General features: G+C 31.2%; 1 protein-coding gene across 5 annotated transcripts in view; it reads right to left on the bottom strand.

Annotated features, from left to right (window-relative positions):
* TBC1D19 (TBC1 domain family member 19) overlaps positions 1–16,253 on the bottom strand; it is a 91,936-nt gene that overhangs the window by 40,376 nt on the left and 35,307 nt on the right. For all 5 annotated transcript variants that reach the window (XM_016164958.2, XM_016164961.2, XM_016164960.2 and 2 more), the window contains 7 exons: positions 16,085–16,148; positions 15,072–15,118; positions 11,505–11,615; positions 8,416–8,488; positions 5,979–6,017; positions 4,338–4,450; positions 674–748 (listed from right to left, as the gene is read on the bottom strand). In XM_016164958.2, the coding sequence (XP_016020444.1) occupies positions 674–748; positions 4,338–4,450; positions 5,979–6,017; positions 8,416–8,488; positions 11,505–11,615; positions 15,072–15,118; positions 16,085–16,148 (522 nt within the window). The remainder of the gene's footprint in view (positions 1–673; positions 749–4,337; positions 4,451–5,978; positions 6,018–8,415; positions 8,489–11,504; positions 11,616–15,071; positions 15,119–16,084; positions 16,149–16,253) is intronic.

The raw sequence follows: 16,253 nt of genomic DNA, 5'->3' as shown, positions 1-16,253 counted from the left end.
GGACATACTTAGCGGTCATTAAACATGCATGATCGTCATTATCAACCACGGTCGTGTTCCACCCAGACAAACCTGCAGGTCCTCCTGTGCCATCTTCTTTCCCTCGTTTCTAAGACCTGAAATACTATGCCTTTCTCCACTGTCTTACAAGTTCTAAAATTTAAAGCCAAGTATTTTACATAGACTAATTATTAACCCAGAATCAATCATGTCCTGTATTATGCTTACGGCATGTACATCTCGACTTGATACCAGATGCCTGGAGACAAAAACTCAGTGTATTGCTATCATAAAACTTGAGACGTGCTTAATCATATGTCTAGAAACTAAAAGAAATTAAAAATAACAAATGACGTCAATATGAAAGAATAAACCAGTAGGTTATAAAGAATCATGAGATAAAGAAGAAATGCTTATCATTCTCTTAATCGAAACACAGGAGAAAGAAGAAAGGATCGTAAGGAGAGCTTCAAAGGGAGAGAAGATAACATTGAATGGAGACTGAAAATTTTGAAGGTCAACCTTAACTTTACAAATAAAATAATCACTTAAAATTATTTTTCAAGGTTAATATATATCATTATATATAAAGCAGGCCCTGTATGTTAAAGACTTTCAATAAGTGTTTAATGATATTAATAAAGTAAAAAAAACTATGTACACTTTTACTTACTTTATAAATTAGACTATCCACCAAAAGGTCATGTTGTATCACATTGGTCTTAAGCTGCTCATAATATAAGACATCCTAGAGTTAAAATATAACAAACAAAAAAAATTAAAGGTCAATCACATTTATAAAGTGTGAATCAGCCTCAAACTTTAATAAATAAGAATCATTAATAGTACTATAAATGCTAAGAGGATAGGGACTTTATTTTATTTGCTGCTACATTTTCCATGCCTGGCCAATATTAGGTGCTCAATAAATATTCCTATCTTAACACTTAGGATGAGATCTGGCACCTGGTAGGTATTGAAGTAATAATTGCTAAATTGATTACAAGTTAACTTTAATAGCAAATACAGTATTTATTAAGTAATTACTAGGTATCAAGAACTGTTTTACCCACTATTATGAGTTAACTCATTTAATCCCGTACCTACAAAATAAAATGGTTGTGATTATTATTCCCATTTACATTTGAGAAACTGAGGCCCAGAGTAAAAAGTTCTTGCTGTCCCATGCCACGAATGTAGTATGATTTGATCCCAGAAAACGTGACCCCAGAACCTATATAAAAACCAGGACCACTCTATACTGCCTTTCTAATACCTAAATTATTATAAAATAAAAAGTTTAAGCATACTAAATCATCCCTAGTAAAAAAAAAAAAAAACCAATCACATAGCTTATGAAAGAAGTTAGTTGTTTTATATTAGAATATGGTACCATCATACTATAACACATTATTAACTCTACACAGTGATAAGATTAGGCTAATATTTAATCTAATAAAGAATAAGAAATAGAAGGAAGAGAGGGAAGCTGGAAAGGAGAGAAAAAAAGAGGGAAGGGAAAATAAAAATGGAGAGAGAGGAAGAAAGGGAGGAAGGACTTGACACTACATCCTGCTAAGTATCAGATTAATAGTTGGTCAGGGAATTTATAATGAAGGTTAAAAAAATGAATAACAGTTAAAAAATGAATAAAGATCAAGTTGGTAGCGGCTATGTCAGAGAGAGAGAAATATCTCATTGCTTTAGCTCACTCCTGTTTTCCTCCAACTCCCTCCATCCGTCTCTTAGGCACTTTAGCCCTGGTTTCTGCCCATGTCCAAACACTGCTTGGCTCCATTAGCACACACCAGAGAGAATCTGTATGATTCTCTATGAAGACATTCCCTCTACCAAGGGTTGTGGGACAGGGTCGTCTGGGACAAAGAAGAATATCTGCTGCCTAGCTGCCTTGGCAAAGGCAGTTACAGTCTTGTAGTGGGGTGTTTGTCAGACTTCGGTAGAATAAGTAAGAGCATCCAGCATAGACTTCTTTTTTAGAGTGTTTAGCTGTAAAGGTAGAGGTTTGTAAACTTAATTACTAAAAAGAAGTGGTTGAGGAGAGTGAAGGTCAAAAACAGACACTGTGAAGACGAGGTGGGCTGACCAGAAAAATCAAGGTCAGGCATTATTATAGACCTAGGTAAAGTGGAGAACCTTATTTAGAAATCACTAAAGCAAATCTTAAATGTTAATATTAGTCTTGGCTATTTTACCAATAAGCAAGTACCTAGAAAAAAAAGTATTAAAAATTTTTCTGACTTCTTTTAATTAGCAAGCTGAAATTAAGCAAAAAAAAAAAAATTAAAACATGAATGTTTACTAAATATGAATATTTTGACACACACCTAAAAATATGTAGGAATAAACTGCATAAAAGTAATCCTTTTAAACTTATTGCTTATTTTCTTAAAAAGGGAAAAAAAATCAAAGTTATATAATGTTTTAGTAAAAATAGTAAATAAATTAACTACTAGGAACTTAAAGCATTATATCCAAAGTCTTCTATTGAGATAAGATTTTTAAAAAATAGCTTTATGGGTGGGAAATATTCCATTTCTCTCTCTAACTCTTCAACAATGACTGCATTTATGTGTGTAGCTTATTTTAAGTGATTGAAAAGTAATTGACCAGAGTTCCGGTTAAGTATTCTTGATAAGAAGTATTCTCCCTCTCTCCCCATTCCCCCACCCCTGCCTCACTCTCTAATGTACCACCCTCAACAGTTATTTTGGAACTGTTACACACGTTTGTTAAGGTTGCACTTTCACAGCTGAAACTAAGTGTAAGTGATGGAAAGTTTTATTCAACAAAGATTGCTTCTCTAAAAATACGAATTTCTATTTATAGATGTGTCATTTTGCATTTAGAAAATTAAGATGACTATTAGTTACAAAATTTAGGAATAAAAAACCGCCATTAAACATTATAATAAACAATCATTATCTGGGATTACTACTTTACTCTAGAGTGATATCTCTGGAAAAATTCTAAATTTGTTTTTGAAATGGCAGTGTTAGTTTCTCTGCAGAGTCAGGATTTGTTATCTAGCTCCTGCTCAGTGAAGATGGTAGGTCATTTACACAGTTAGATCAGTTACACTTCTACTGGAGTTGATACACTAACAAAAAAAAAAAAAAAAAGAAAATGCCCAACACACACTCAAATCTATTTTGTAAACTGTTACTTCTAAAGTGTCCCCACATTAGATCAGCAATATCATTTGCTTTAAAACTGCTCTGAAATGAATCACAAGCTTTATTCTTCCTAAAAGGAAACAAGTGATTTTTGACAGTGCTGTTCCCAACAATAGATTTAAAAACACACACATACATGCACATGCACGCGCACATATATGTAATTTGCAAAGGTCAGAAGTGTAGTTTTTATGATGTTTGCCTTTAAATACTGCATTGTTATAAATTATAATTAATTTGTAACATAATTATATTCAATATGTAATTATTATTACTACCATTAATGGTAACCATTTATGTCAAGCACTGTGTTAAAAGACTCATATACATTATTTCATTTAATTCTCACAACCACTCTGTAATATAAGCATTATTACCTATATTTAAGAATGGGTAAATTGAAGTTTGAAGAAATTTAAAGAGCTCACTCGATGACGTATTTCAATAAGTCGGGAGAACTAGGAGTTGAAACCAGGTCTATTTGATTTTAAAACACATGTTTTTAACAAGTAGGCTAGGAAACTATTAGTTTTCTATTTACTAAAGTATTTAAATGAATGACTCATATGATTAATGAGCTTAGGAAAAAATCCCCACTAAAAATAATTTAAAAATAATCAGTCTCACATTTTTTCTTTACTGAATCTATTGTCTGTTGATGATTTCTCTTCATATTCATTATATTTCCTAAAATAAATGTTCTTATACTTAGAAAAATAATATTCTCCCATAATCTGTCAAAATAGTACATATAAAATAGTACGAATAAAAGAGTACATATTTCAAAAGTAACTGTAGGGACAAAGTATTCATTAATTACACTGAGTTGCCTGTCTTAATTTCTCTCTATTCTAACACCTGTTTCCATTACACGCCTTCAGTAATCCAAATGGGCAGACTCCATTTCTTAACATTTTACTTATTGTTCTTTGTGTATATAAGTACACACTAATTATTAATAACAAAAACTTTTATGTTAAGAGTATAGTAACTAAATGATGCTAATCTTAGAACTAAAAACTACAGTAATTTTGAAAACAAAAAAGGAGGTAAATGTTAGATTAATAAACAAAAGTATTTCTACTTTGAATAACCGGCATTTGAAAAATAGTTCAAATTTGGCCCATCCTTTTTCCTTCTTACCTCAGGTTGACTGGAAATATTCAAAATGAGAGCCCATAATTCCGCTCGCAGAGCTGTGGGGCTTCCTTGTCTGATGTATTGTTGAGCAGCAGCACTATCTTGTTCTGCTAGAACTGGCCAAAGTATATTAAATCTTATTAGAAAATTCATAATTTAAGAAATAACGCTGACATTGTTCATTGAAAATCTTTTGGGAAACTAACATTTCATCTTTATGTCTTTCATAATTACATCATGCCTTGACAACCTTCTTTTACTCTCTGCACTTTGATATGGTCCTATTTATAGCTCTCTAAGGTTTAAGCCTTAAGCTCCCCCGCCTTTTACCCTGCCTGTAAAATTTTTTAATGTAGGTACCTTGAGATCACTTTGCTTTAACTATAGCTCCATGGATCTGAAATTAGTGATGCATATATATAATTTTTGGATTCTATAATCAAGTAAAGTCATATCTAGAGAATCCCAAAATTTCTTATGTATATTCTATGAAGTCATAAATATTTTAGTATTTGGAAGTGTTATGGTATATGAGTACTATGATTAAGAATTATAAAGGATGTAAGATATCCATTCTATTAGGTGACTTCTTAGCTGTCTCTCAAAATCAAGAGAAAAGAAGGATTCTTTAAAGAAAACAAAAAAGATCTGATGACCTTTTAGGAAGGCCAAAATTTATTTGTAAGCAGCCAAATTTATAAAATCAATATATTATACTTTTGCTTTCATTTTCATTTTTGTTCTCTTTAGTGAAAATACCAGGTATCGAGTCTGGAAATAAAGCTCCCCCCCCGACAACAACAAAAAGACATACTAGTCAACTACTGATATTTGTTTAACAGTACTCTTTTTTTATATTTTCTTCTTAAAAGGGAAAAATTCTTACACTAAATGAAAATGACCAAATCAAATGAAACAAAAAAATGAAATAAAATTTAAAAAGATGAACATTTTAAATGGGCAATTGTGTTTAATGAAAATTCAAATCATACAGATGAAGTCTTTTAAACATGAATTTGATAAATTAAACTATGGAGTTTAGAATATGACAATATAATTGCCATAGAAGGTTCATTCTGAAACAAAGACTTATTTGTACTACTTCTTATTTCAAAGATAAAACAGAATTTACATAGACAAGGAAAAAAAATCTTCAAAAAATGGGGAAAAATTATTCCCCAGAACACTAGAAGCCGCTTCAGTTATTAAGTCTTACCATTATGAACAGTCATCAGGAAGCGTGACGGTTACATTTTCTCCTGATGCAGGAACATATTCCCATTAACACTAATGAGAAGTGTGTGGGCGCATCAGAGAAAGAACCTGCTTCTTTGATTTTAAAATGAAATTCTACCGCTGAATGGATTAAGCTAACATCCTTGAGGAATGTGTATCTGCATTTATGATTTTCTTTTTTGTGAACCATCTGTATACTTCTTTATCTGACATTTATTGATGAAGTTAAAATGATGCATTTCCCTTCTTTACAAAGATTCCTATTATACTATCTATGCAGTTAAATATAACTCCTTTTTAGGTTTTTAGCTTTTGGAGATTAAATTTCAGTTGGGAGTATATGATACAGACATTTACTTAGGACTGTCTCATTTTCAGAAATTATAATAAATATAATCAAAAGCTTACCTTTATGCCCGATACGTACATGCTCATTTTCAAAAAGTTCTAAAAGTGATAAAAGAAAATAACATAATTAAATACAAATATGATGAACCATATTTAGGACAACGGTATATTTTTTCTGGTATCGATATTTTCAATAATTATGTTTAAAGCTGAATGGTTCTAAGAATATTTATATGTGTATGTAGAAAACCATTTTTAAGTTGTTTAGAGTTTGTAGAAATTAAAAACGAGTTAGGTACATTTAATCAGAAGAAAAAATTGATAAACTAATTTTCCTTTGTTAAAATAAAACTGATCATCTTAAAACACAAAAATGTTTTTGTTCATTCATCTTTAATTTTTTCCCTAAAAAAACACACACACTCACACAAAACTTGGGTGGTTGCCAGAGGTGGTGGTGGGAAGCAGGGGTGAAATGGGTGAAAGGAGTCAAAAGGTACAAATTTCCAGTTATTGTTATTAAGTAAATAAGTCCTGGGGATATAGCATACAGCATGGCAACTATAGTTGATACTGTATTACATATTCAAGAGTTGCCAAGAGTAAATCTTAAACATTCCCATAAGAAAAAAAATTCCGTAACTATGTATGGTGATGGATGTTAACTAGACTTATTGTATGAAGAATGTACACATTTTTCAATATATAGGAATATTGAATCATTATGTTGTATACTTGAAAATAATATAATGTTGTATGTCAACTAGACCTCAATTAAAAATAACTTGTTGGCAGCTTCATTTGTGAAGTCCTACTTCTACTCTAATCTACCATTAAAGCAAATCTAATTTTTAAAAGGCTTCATACTACATAGGTAAAATTGTACTACACAAATGCCATTTAAAAAGATTATACAAAAGAAGCAAAGGTTCGTTTTAAAAGTACCAATCAACAAGAAAAGACTCATAAACTAGACCAAATTAAAATTTTAAAACTTCGGTTCATCAAAAGACACTGAGAATGAAAAAAGTAAGTCACGGAGTTATAAAATGTATTTGTGATACATGTATCCAGCAAAAGATCCAGAACATATGAAGAACTCCTGGTAAGTCAATACTTATATACGACCCTATTCTCCTTTCCAAGTAACACTGTGGCCTAGCAATTCTCAAGTCGGGCAAAATCTAAGAATTATACCACTAAGAACAATCTCATTGGATGAACAGTCATTCAACCCAAATTTTAGCAGTTCTGCTTTGAGAAGCAGAGAGAGCAAAAATACGTGCACCAACTAAAGAGATCATCACCCCCTCCAGGTAGACGGACACTCTTGACTCCAACGGCCTTTGTACATAATTACAGCAAACACCAGGCTGATTCTTGTTTGAATCTTATCTTCCACCGTATCTTCCCTAAAAGCAAAGATTATGTCATATCTACATATTCAAGTCCCTTGCCCTTAGCAGGGTCTCACGCATACTTGTATTCTAAGTGAATCAAAGAAGAAAGAACTGTACTCGAAGGGGGGAAAAATAGGTTTTTTAAAAAAGCATGGCTATTGTAAGGTTTAGAATAATTTAAAAACAATTCTTAAGGATTATTTCGAAAGTGAAAAACATAAATATTAAGGTATATTACTAGTTCCTTTTCTTTTTGTTAGTTATATATGGCTATTGCTGGCCATGAACAGAAGTATAATAAACATAACTTCTAGGTTGCTGAGAGGTTAAAATGAGATAACACACACAACACATAATATATGCTCAATAGTTTATTTTTATGTGTATTGTTATTATTAAGAACAATAAATAGCCAACTTCCTTATTTTATAGAGGAAGAAACAAGTGCAGAGATATAAAGTGACTTGTTCAAGACACACAGTTAGCCAGTGGCAGGCGGAAAACTACGACAGTTAGATCCCTGACTCCTGCATAGTATTATTTCTAGTACAATAAAGGCCTCCCATATTTAATTTTTACTTCCTTTTTATTGTAGCTAAATATAAATTTTGTTTTTTTTAATGAAAAATATTTTGTATTTATGCACAAAAAAGAGAAAAAGAGAAAAATTAGGGAAATTTTCAGGATGATTTAGATTTAAAAGATACTAATTTTAAAGCCTAAGTTTATTCAAGGTAGAGTGTCATGTTTGCTTAATAGTGAGATGCAAAATAATAATAATAATAAAATAGTGATGGCCAGTAAAGGGAAACGTGAGTGCTGTCAATAAAGATTTTGCCAACAAAATGACTTTTGTATGTCCAGCAACTTTTCAAAATTATTTTTAAGATCTTCAAGTAAAAAGACAAGAACTAATTGACTGAGAATTATAACATCTAGGATTCTAGTCAATAATTAAGAGTAACCAAGGTGTTGCAAAAAGCATTCTTAGTTTTCAGATATAAAAGAGTTACTGGATTAATCTGGAAATGATAAGATAAACCTTAACCTCACTCTCATTTATCATTAATTATATGCCATTTGGGAGAAACACTAACCAGGAGGCACTTGTGTAGAATCATCTATACCCAGTTGTCCTGTAGTTAAGCCAAGTTCCACAAAGAATTCTTTCTGAAAAATAACACACATAGAGTTAACAAACATCTCAGACTTTGCTACACATTATTTTTAAAAAATCACCTTCACTTTAACATCAGCCTAAATAAAAATGACAATGTAAAACAAATCTTTGCTTCATTCAAATATCTAAAACAAACAAAAAGAAACATTACTGAACCTTTAAATAGTAATATACTAGTTCAAAATTAAGAAGCGGAACAACTATAATTTTACAAGTATTGCTGTTTTAACATTTATTATTTTTGTATGAAATAAACATGAATAGAAAAGATAACAACTTACTGGGAAAATTATATATATATATACATATATATATATAATGAGAAAAAAAAAACACACATAATATTTCTCCAAATGCAGAACCTTCCTTTAGTAGTAGTTTTCTTTCTCCTTATTTCTTTGACCTAAGAAAAGCTTTTACTTTGATACCTTCTCACCGATACATGTGATGCCAATGTTTAAAAAAACTTTTTAAAAACAGTTCTTGATTTTGTCTTTTTAGGTACGAGGCTAATTACTAAAGGAAGGAATGATAATTATCCTTTAAGAACTATTACTATTCGAATCTTTGCTGAAATACACATATACACATAGTATATGCAGCAATTGTCAATTTATTCTTCTAAAATCACTGTCTTAAATGATCAATATAATTCTGTATCTGTGCTTCCTATGGTAGGTACTTACTTTTTTCAGCTCTTAATTAACTAAACACCACAAATATCCAAAACAACTTAATAATTTTTAAGTAAAATCAGACAATCAAGTGCTCTGCTAAAATAAGAATAAATTAGATTTATTCTCCAGACTTCCTCTACTTATCTAGTAATGTCTGGGGAAAGTAATCATGTTTAATGTTATTTTAAATATATAACAACCCTGTATTATTTGTATTATTTTTCTTCCCTAAGTAATTAAATATTTCTATTAATATTTGTTTCAGTGTTTTGTTACTATTCTAATTGCTAAAAACAAACTTCCTTCTCCTTTAAAAAATGAAATTAGTTTTAATCTTTCTAATTATCTATTATTAGTTAAGTTAGTAATTTATTAATGTCCCTCACAAGACAGTTATTCAGCCTAATATGCACACACATTTCATTTTTGTATTGATTTCAAATAACTGCATTATATTTCAATTTTTAACTAAACTTGATTTTTATCTATACTTTTAAAAAGCACTGCATGATGTTAATTTTTTAATGACTAAAGAGGTAAAAATTTAATGTTATTTTCCATTTTCAACCATTGTCATCCATTTATTTTAAATTCTTCCTTCACCAAAATCATTAGAATTAATGATAATGTGTTTGATTTTTTAACTAATTTGATCTTCATACTACAGAGGGACTTAAGTCCAACAAACATTTCAGTGTTAAGTTCTATAATCACAATGAAGAATTATACTTATGCTGAGACATGTTTAGAACATAAACAAAACAGAACATCCATTTTCTATTTCACTGCTTTGGACTATTTTTTGCTCAACATCAGTTGACCTGAGCCCTAATCACAGTATTCCTTCAAAACTCACCCAAGATGTTAAACCTTCTAGGACACCTTCTTTGATATTCCTGGCTGATTTAAGCAACTCTCTATGCACATATGTTACCTTTTATCAACCTCTACCAAAGCATATAATCACATCCATTGAAATTATCTTTTTACTGTCCATCTCCCCACTAGGCTGAAGCTCCTGGAAGAGAGGGACTGTCTTACACACATTTGCACCCCCAGCGTTTAGCATAATGCTAAATGACACATAGCAGAGGGGCTCAATAAATATTAAACCACACCACTGAGCTCTAGTCCCGATCTGCTGCCACATGACTGAATTAGCAAACAGGAATTAGTTGGGAACTTCACCTTACAGTTAATAAATTGCAGTTTTAAAAAATTTCCTTTTAACACTGATAAATAACATTGTGTTACATAATGTTGTTAATATAGTGTCTACATAACATTGTGAACTAGGTTTAAGGGCCATCCATTACAGACTCACTGAACCTCACCAAGTTAAATGCTCATACAGACAGACCAGGGTCACAGATAAACCATGCATCCCGGAGCCAGAATTACTATATCTCCAGATCATGTGATTCAGGGAAGGCGGTGACAATTATCTCTAATGACTGTAGGAAGAAAAAGACTAACAATACTCTTAGTGGGAATAGTCACAATTTCTTGAAAATTAGTCACAAGTTTTTGTTTTTTCAATAGCTAAGAGTGAATCCACATTAGCTCCAGGTCGCCTCAGACAGACAGAAAATATAATTGGTCCCACTCACACACATGCTGAACTTTTTCATACATTATCAGCTTTCCCTGCTTCTTGAGTAGCAAATTCCCCTGAGAAGACTTCCCACCGTTTCCAGGAGAAGAATCTGCCATGTCCTCTTCTGTACGGCCAAAGCATTTTGCACAAATCACTACTAATATGGGACTTTTAACATTTTTCAGAAATAACTTCTTAAAAATTAACTTTGTAACAAAGTTGTGGTTAATAATTATACGCTATTTACTATGTTCTACTAATAGGGTAACTTTAAACAACAGAAATTTATTCTCATAGTTCTGAAGGCTAGAAGTCCAAAATCAAGGTGTTAACAGGGCCACGCTCTCCCGAAAGGCTCTAGGGGAGAATCTGTTCCTTGCCTCTCTCTTAGCTTCCAGTGTTGCTGGCAATCTTTGGTGTTCCTTGGCTAATAAAAGCACCACTCCAATCTCTGCCTTCCCTGTCATATGACATTCTCCTAGTGTCTCTCTCTTCTGCATCTCTTCTCCTCTTCTTATAAGGACAGTAGTCATATTGGATGTAGGACCTACCCTACTCTAGAATAATCATCACCTTAACTTGATTGCATCTGCAAAGCCTATTTCCAAATGAGGTCACATTCACAGGTACTAGAGTTTAGGATTTCAACATATCTTTTGGGGGGAACACAATTCAACCCATAACTTCTATCTTCTAAAATATGTTAACTTATTTTTATATGCCTGTACTTACCAATTCAGGGATGTCTTTTACTTTCAGAGGAACTTGGATTAAACCCAAATGAGTCCTGAAACTAAGAGAATCACCATTTTCATAATTTGGGTTGCGAAGATTAATTAATACCTTTAAAAACAAATCCAATGAAATTGATTAGTTTCTTTATATGATATCTACACTTATAAAATTTGCAGTGGTATTCTTGATGTATTGCCCCCAAATTAAAAACTATTTGGTGTTATGCATATATTTTAATGACATTCTAAAATACTGTTAAATTTTACTAAAATGTTAAAATACCATAAACATGATGATGATGATCTATCATGAAAAACTAAAAAGTTTAGTTTTAAAGAAAAAGTTTTGATGGTAAGAAAAAATAAGACCAGGGAAAGTGACAGAAAAATTAAAAATGCTTGATTGTAATATTTATCAGGGAAAATTTTAGGACCAACTTTAATCCTTCTAGAAACAAATATTGACAATGTTATTAGAAAGATGATGAAGTAATATTGCAGGGTACACCTCTAAACCAAACCCACATGGAAAAAAAAAAGAAATTTTCAGAAGGCAAGCTAACAAGAAAGACCATTTATATGCTTTTCAAAATTAAGCAAATAAAAAAAGTAAAATATCTTCATATCCTCTAATCTAAAAATCTAATTTCAATGAGTATAGTTATGGAAATAATTAAAGATGTTTGCAAAAACAGTACAGAAAGAATGTTAATGAAGTGCTGTTTATAATGGAAAAACATAAAACAACTTAAACATCCCACTAGAGGGAATTACTTAGATAAATTATGATTAATTCACATAAAAAAATACAGTGTAACTACCTCAATTGATATAAGCAATATAGATGATAACACAAAAAAAGTTCACAACGTATTATGTTTTTAAAAGTTATAATAATTATAATGTTTATTGCTGTATGATGATATTATGAGTAATTTTTGTTTTAAATTTTCTTGTCATGTATGTTTTCTTATTTTTCTATCTATTAACATGCATTTTGAGGAAAATAATAATAATTAAAAAAGTATTTTAAAATTAAAACTCTTGAGGGAATGAAACCATCAAGAATCCATCCATCAAGAAGAAGATTATGATAACAGAAACACTATCATATTGAGGAAGGTATTAATAAACTGATAACTAATGGCTGATAACATGGAATGTGCTATTATGCTAAGTTTCCTAAAATTGCAAACACAAATTGAAACTAAAATTATCAGTGGTATTTATTTTAAAGAATATAAGGTTTAGCAAAGGATCAACAGTATTAAATACAGACTAATAAATATAGCACAATTTTAGCATAATTATGCAAATAAGGGATCACTTTAAATGGGAAACTTACAAACACAGAAAAGGAAAAGAAACTTTGACTAAGTGGGTAATAGAAAAGAGAAAATATTAGAAATGTAGAAACTATAACTAAGGAAATAATTATAGAAAATTTCTTGAATTAAGAATCTCAGCATGACCACAGCAATACGACAAGAAAGAAAAATAAAATGTATCCAAATTGGAAAGGAAGAAGTAAAACTCTCGTTATTTGCTGATGACATGATACTATATAGAGAGAATTCTAAAGAGTCCACTAAAAAACTGTTAGACTTGATCAATGAATTCAGTAAAGTAGCAGGGTACAAAATTAATATTCAGAAGACAGTGGCATTTTTATACATCACTGATGAACTATCAGAAAAAAAGTTATGAAAACAATCTCATTTACAATTGCATTGAAAACAATAAACTACCTGGGAATTAAATTAACCAAGGAGGTAAAAGACCTGTTCTCAGAAAATTACAAGTCATTAAAAAAAGAAATTGAAGAAGATACAAATAAATGGAAGCATATACCGTGCTCATGGGTAGGAAGCATCAACATCATTAAAATGGCCATACTACGCAAAGCAATCTATAGGTTCAATCCAATCACCATCAAAATACCAATGGCATTTTTCAGAGAGCTAGAACAAATAATCCTAAAATTTATAAGAAACCAATTAAAGATCTCAAATAGCCATGGCAATCTTGAGAAAGAAGAACAAAGTTGGAGGTATCACACTACCTAATATTAAATTATACTATAAGGCTACAGTAATCGAAACACCACGAGACTGGCATAAAAACAGATACATTGATCAATGGAACAGAATAGAGAGCCCAGAAATAAATCCACCCCTATACACTCACATATGACAAAGGAGACAAGAATATACAATGGGATAAAGACAGTTTGTTCACTAAATGGTGCTGGGAAAATTAGACAGAGATATGCAAAAAAAAAAAAAAAAGGAAATCGACCACCTTCTCATACTTATTATGCTAAGTGAAATAAGACAGAGAAAGATAATTGCCATATGATTTCACTTATATGTGGAATCTAAGGAACAAAAAGAACATACTAACCAAAAATGGACTCACAAACACAGAGGACAATCCAATGATGGCCAGAGGGAAGGGGAGTTGGGGAGACTGGGAGAAAAGGGTGAACGGTTAAAGAAGTACAAATCAGTAATTGCTAGATGGTCACAGGGATAGAGAGCACGGCATAGGGAATGCAGTCAGCATTAATGTAATGGCTAGATGGAGAGCCAGAGGAGAGAAAGAACAATTAGGGGGATCGCTTTAACGGATGTACTGTACACTTGAAAACAATAATAAAATTAAATCTAAAAAAATCTCAGCGTGAATAATAAAGGATCGTTTCAGCAACAGTCTTTAAGGAAACAGAATATGTGACTATTAAGGAGAAAAAATATTGTTAAAGGTAACCATGTAAAAAATACATAGCCTTTAGTGCTAAAAAAGGAAAGCGTTTGGGAGAAACCTTCGATAAGTAAAAGAAACAATGCCATCACTATAAAGGCAGTTGCTGACCAACCTACTTGTGTTTAAAGTCAAAAGCAGGCTATTTATAACTCCAAAGGCCTGAAATAATTTCTAACAATGTTTAAAGCTGCCGAACTGGTATCAGAGACAATAGGTTCAGAAAAGAAATATAAATAAAATGTAAAAGATTCATTCATTTGCTCATTCATTCGACAAGTATTTATTGAACAGGTATATGCTTAACATTGTTCTACCTGTTGGAGACAGAGCAGTTAAAGTTAGATTAACTTGCAGCTGTTATCTATCTATGCTTATACCCAGGGATACCTGGAAGTTTATAGTGACCTAGATGGGATAGAATGTACTAACTAGTCAGTTATAATGTGCTACTTAATGTCCTTTGCACTTACATTGTTTATGCCTGGACCACTTAGAAGAGGGAGGGAATAAAAAAGGAAAATATTCACTGAGAACCGATATGTGCTAGGTTGCAGGCTACATGATTTATGGTCATTATTTCTTAATCTTCCTAATTGATTTACTTGCTTCTAATCTTTCCACACACCAATGTATTTTCCAAGAGCATTTTCCAAACACAAATATGTTCATGATATTCCACAGCTTCAGTGACTCAGGGGCTATTTACATGGTGATTCCACTGCCTGGAGCTATTCTTATATCATCATTTCTTTCACATTTTCTCCTATTGCTATACATACGTTTAACCAATAGAACCTACCTCAAGAAAATCCTTAGGTGCATAAACAGGTCTGAAAAGGCTTAAATCTAGAATTAAGAAGATAGATTAAACCAAAATTCCAGTTAATATGTTCTATGAATGTTTATTAATAATAAACATTAATAATTCTTTCATATGTTGCTGTGCAGCTAGATTAATTCAAACATTTGTCATTTTGTCAAATACTGGGAACACAAAAATAAAAAGACAGTTCCTCCCCTTGATAGCTTAAATGACATATTCTGGAAGAAATTAAGAGTCTCCCTTTCACAAAATTGTGATAGGTTACTTAAAATTGAGTTGAAAAAACATTGTCGACATAATATAAAAATTCTACATGAGAATTCTCAAAGTATATAGAATACAAACGATGCATTCTTAGTGAATCCCTCTAGTTGTTTTGAACTGTTCTCCCTTTTAAATTTCTATAATATAATGCTTCCTCTATTATGGCACCAATTTCTTGTCCAATTCCCCACACATATTTTTAAGGAGTGGTGAGAAATTATGTACATGTCTACCTATGTAATTACATATATATATAACATAGTAAATTATATAAAGTTGTTACACATTATACATTTATAAAATTGGTTGACTGAATTTTAAACATTAAAATGAACCAAAATAAGCCCGTAAAAACATTTTAGAAACCCATTAACCTGTCTTTAACATCTCAATGTAATTAAAGCTTGAAAAATATTTACCTTAACTATGAGTCTAAGAAATCCACTGAATGATTTAATTTACTCTTTTATAAAAATGTTTTCAAGTGCTCCTTTAAAAAAGTATAATTGATTTAAGTATTCTAAAAATAATGGAGAACACTGAAAGTTAGGAATTTTTAAGCTGCAAAGTAAAAGTTTAAGCAAACAAAATAGATGACAGTAAATTACTGGGAAGGGAAAGTTGCTTTCTACTCAAAAGAATTGTTAATGTTGTTAATTTAGGTCCATGATTAAGAAGGCAATTTTTTCCCCACTACCACATGTAGAAAAAAGTTCTTAATATACCTGGTTCATCAGTTCCCATTTCATTCCATTTATTGAGAAGTTCTTTCTGTTCTCCAACTGGCCTCTAAAAAAGGTAATTTAAAAATTGGTTTCATTTTGTGATGTTCAGCAATGCAGCTGAAAAACAAGAATTGATAACTTATCTAAAGTTTTAAATAAGCTACTATAA

The sequence above is a fragment of the Rousettus aegyptiacus genome, unplaced genomic scaffold (genome assembly GCF_014176215.1).
Source record: "Rousettus aegyptiacus isolate mRouAeg1 unplaced genomic scaffold, mRouAeg1.p scaffold_m13_p_10, whole genome shotgun sequence".
Classification (NCBI taxonomy): domain Eukaryota; kingdom Metazoa; phylum Chordata; class Mammalia; order Chiroptera; family Pteropodidae; genus Rousettus; species Rousettus aegyptiacus.
Note: the sequence above shows the minus strand (reverse complement) of the source record. Positions and strands in the feature narration are given on the sequence as shown.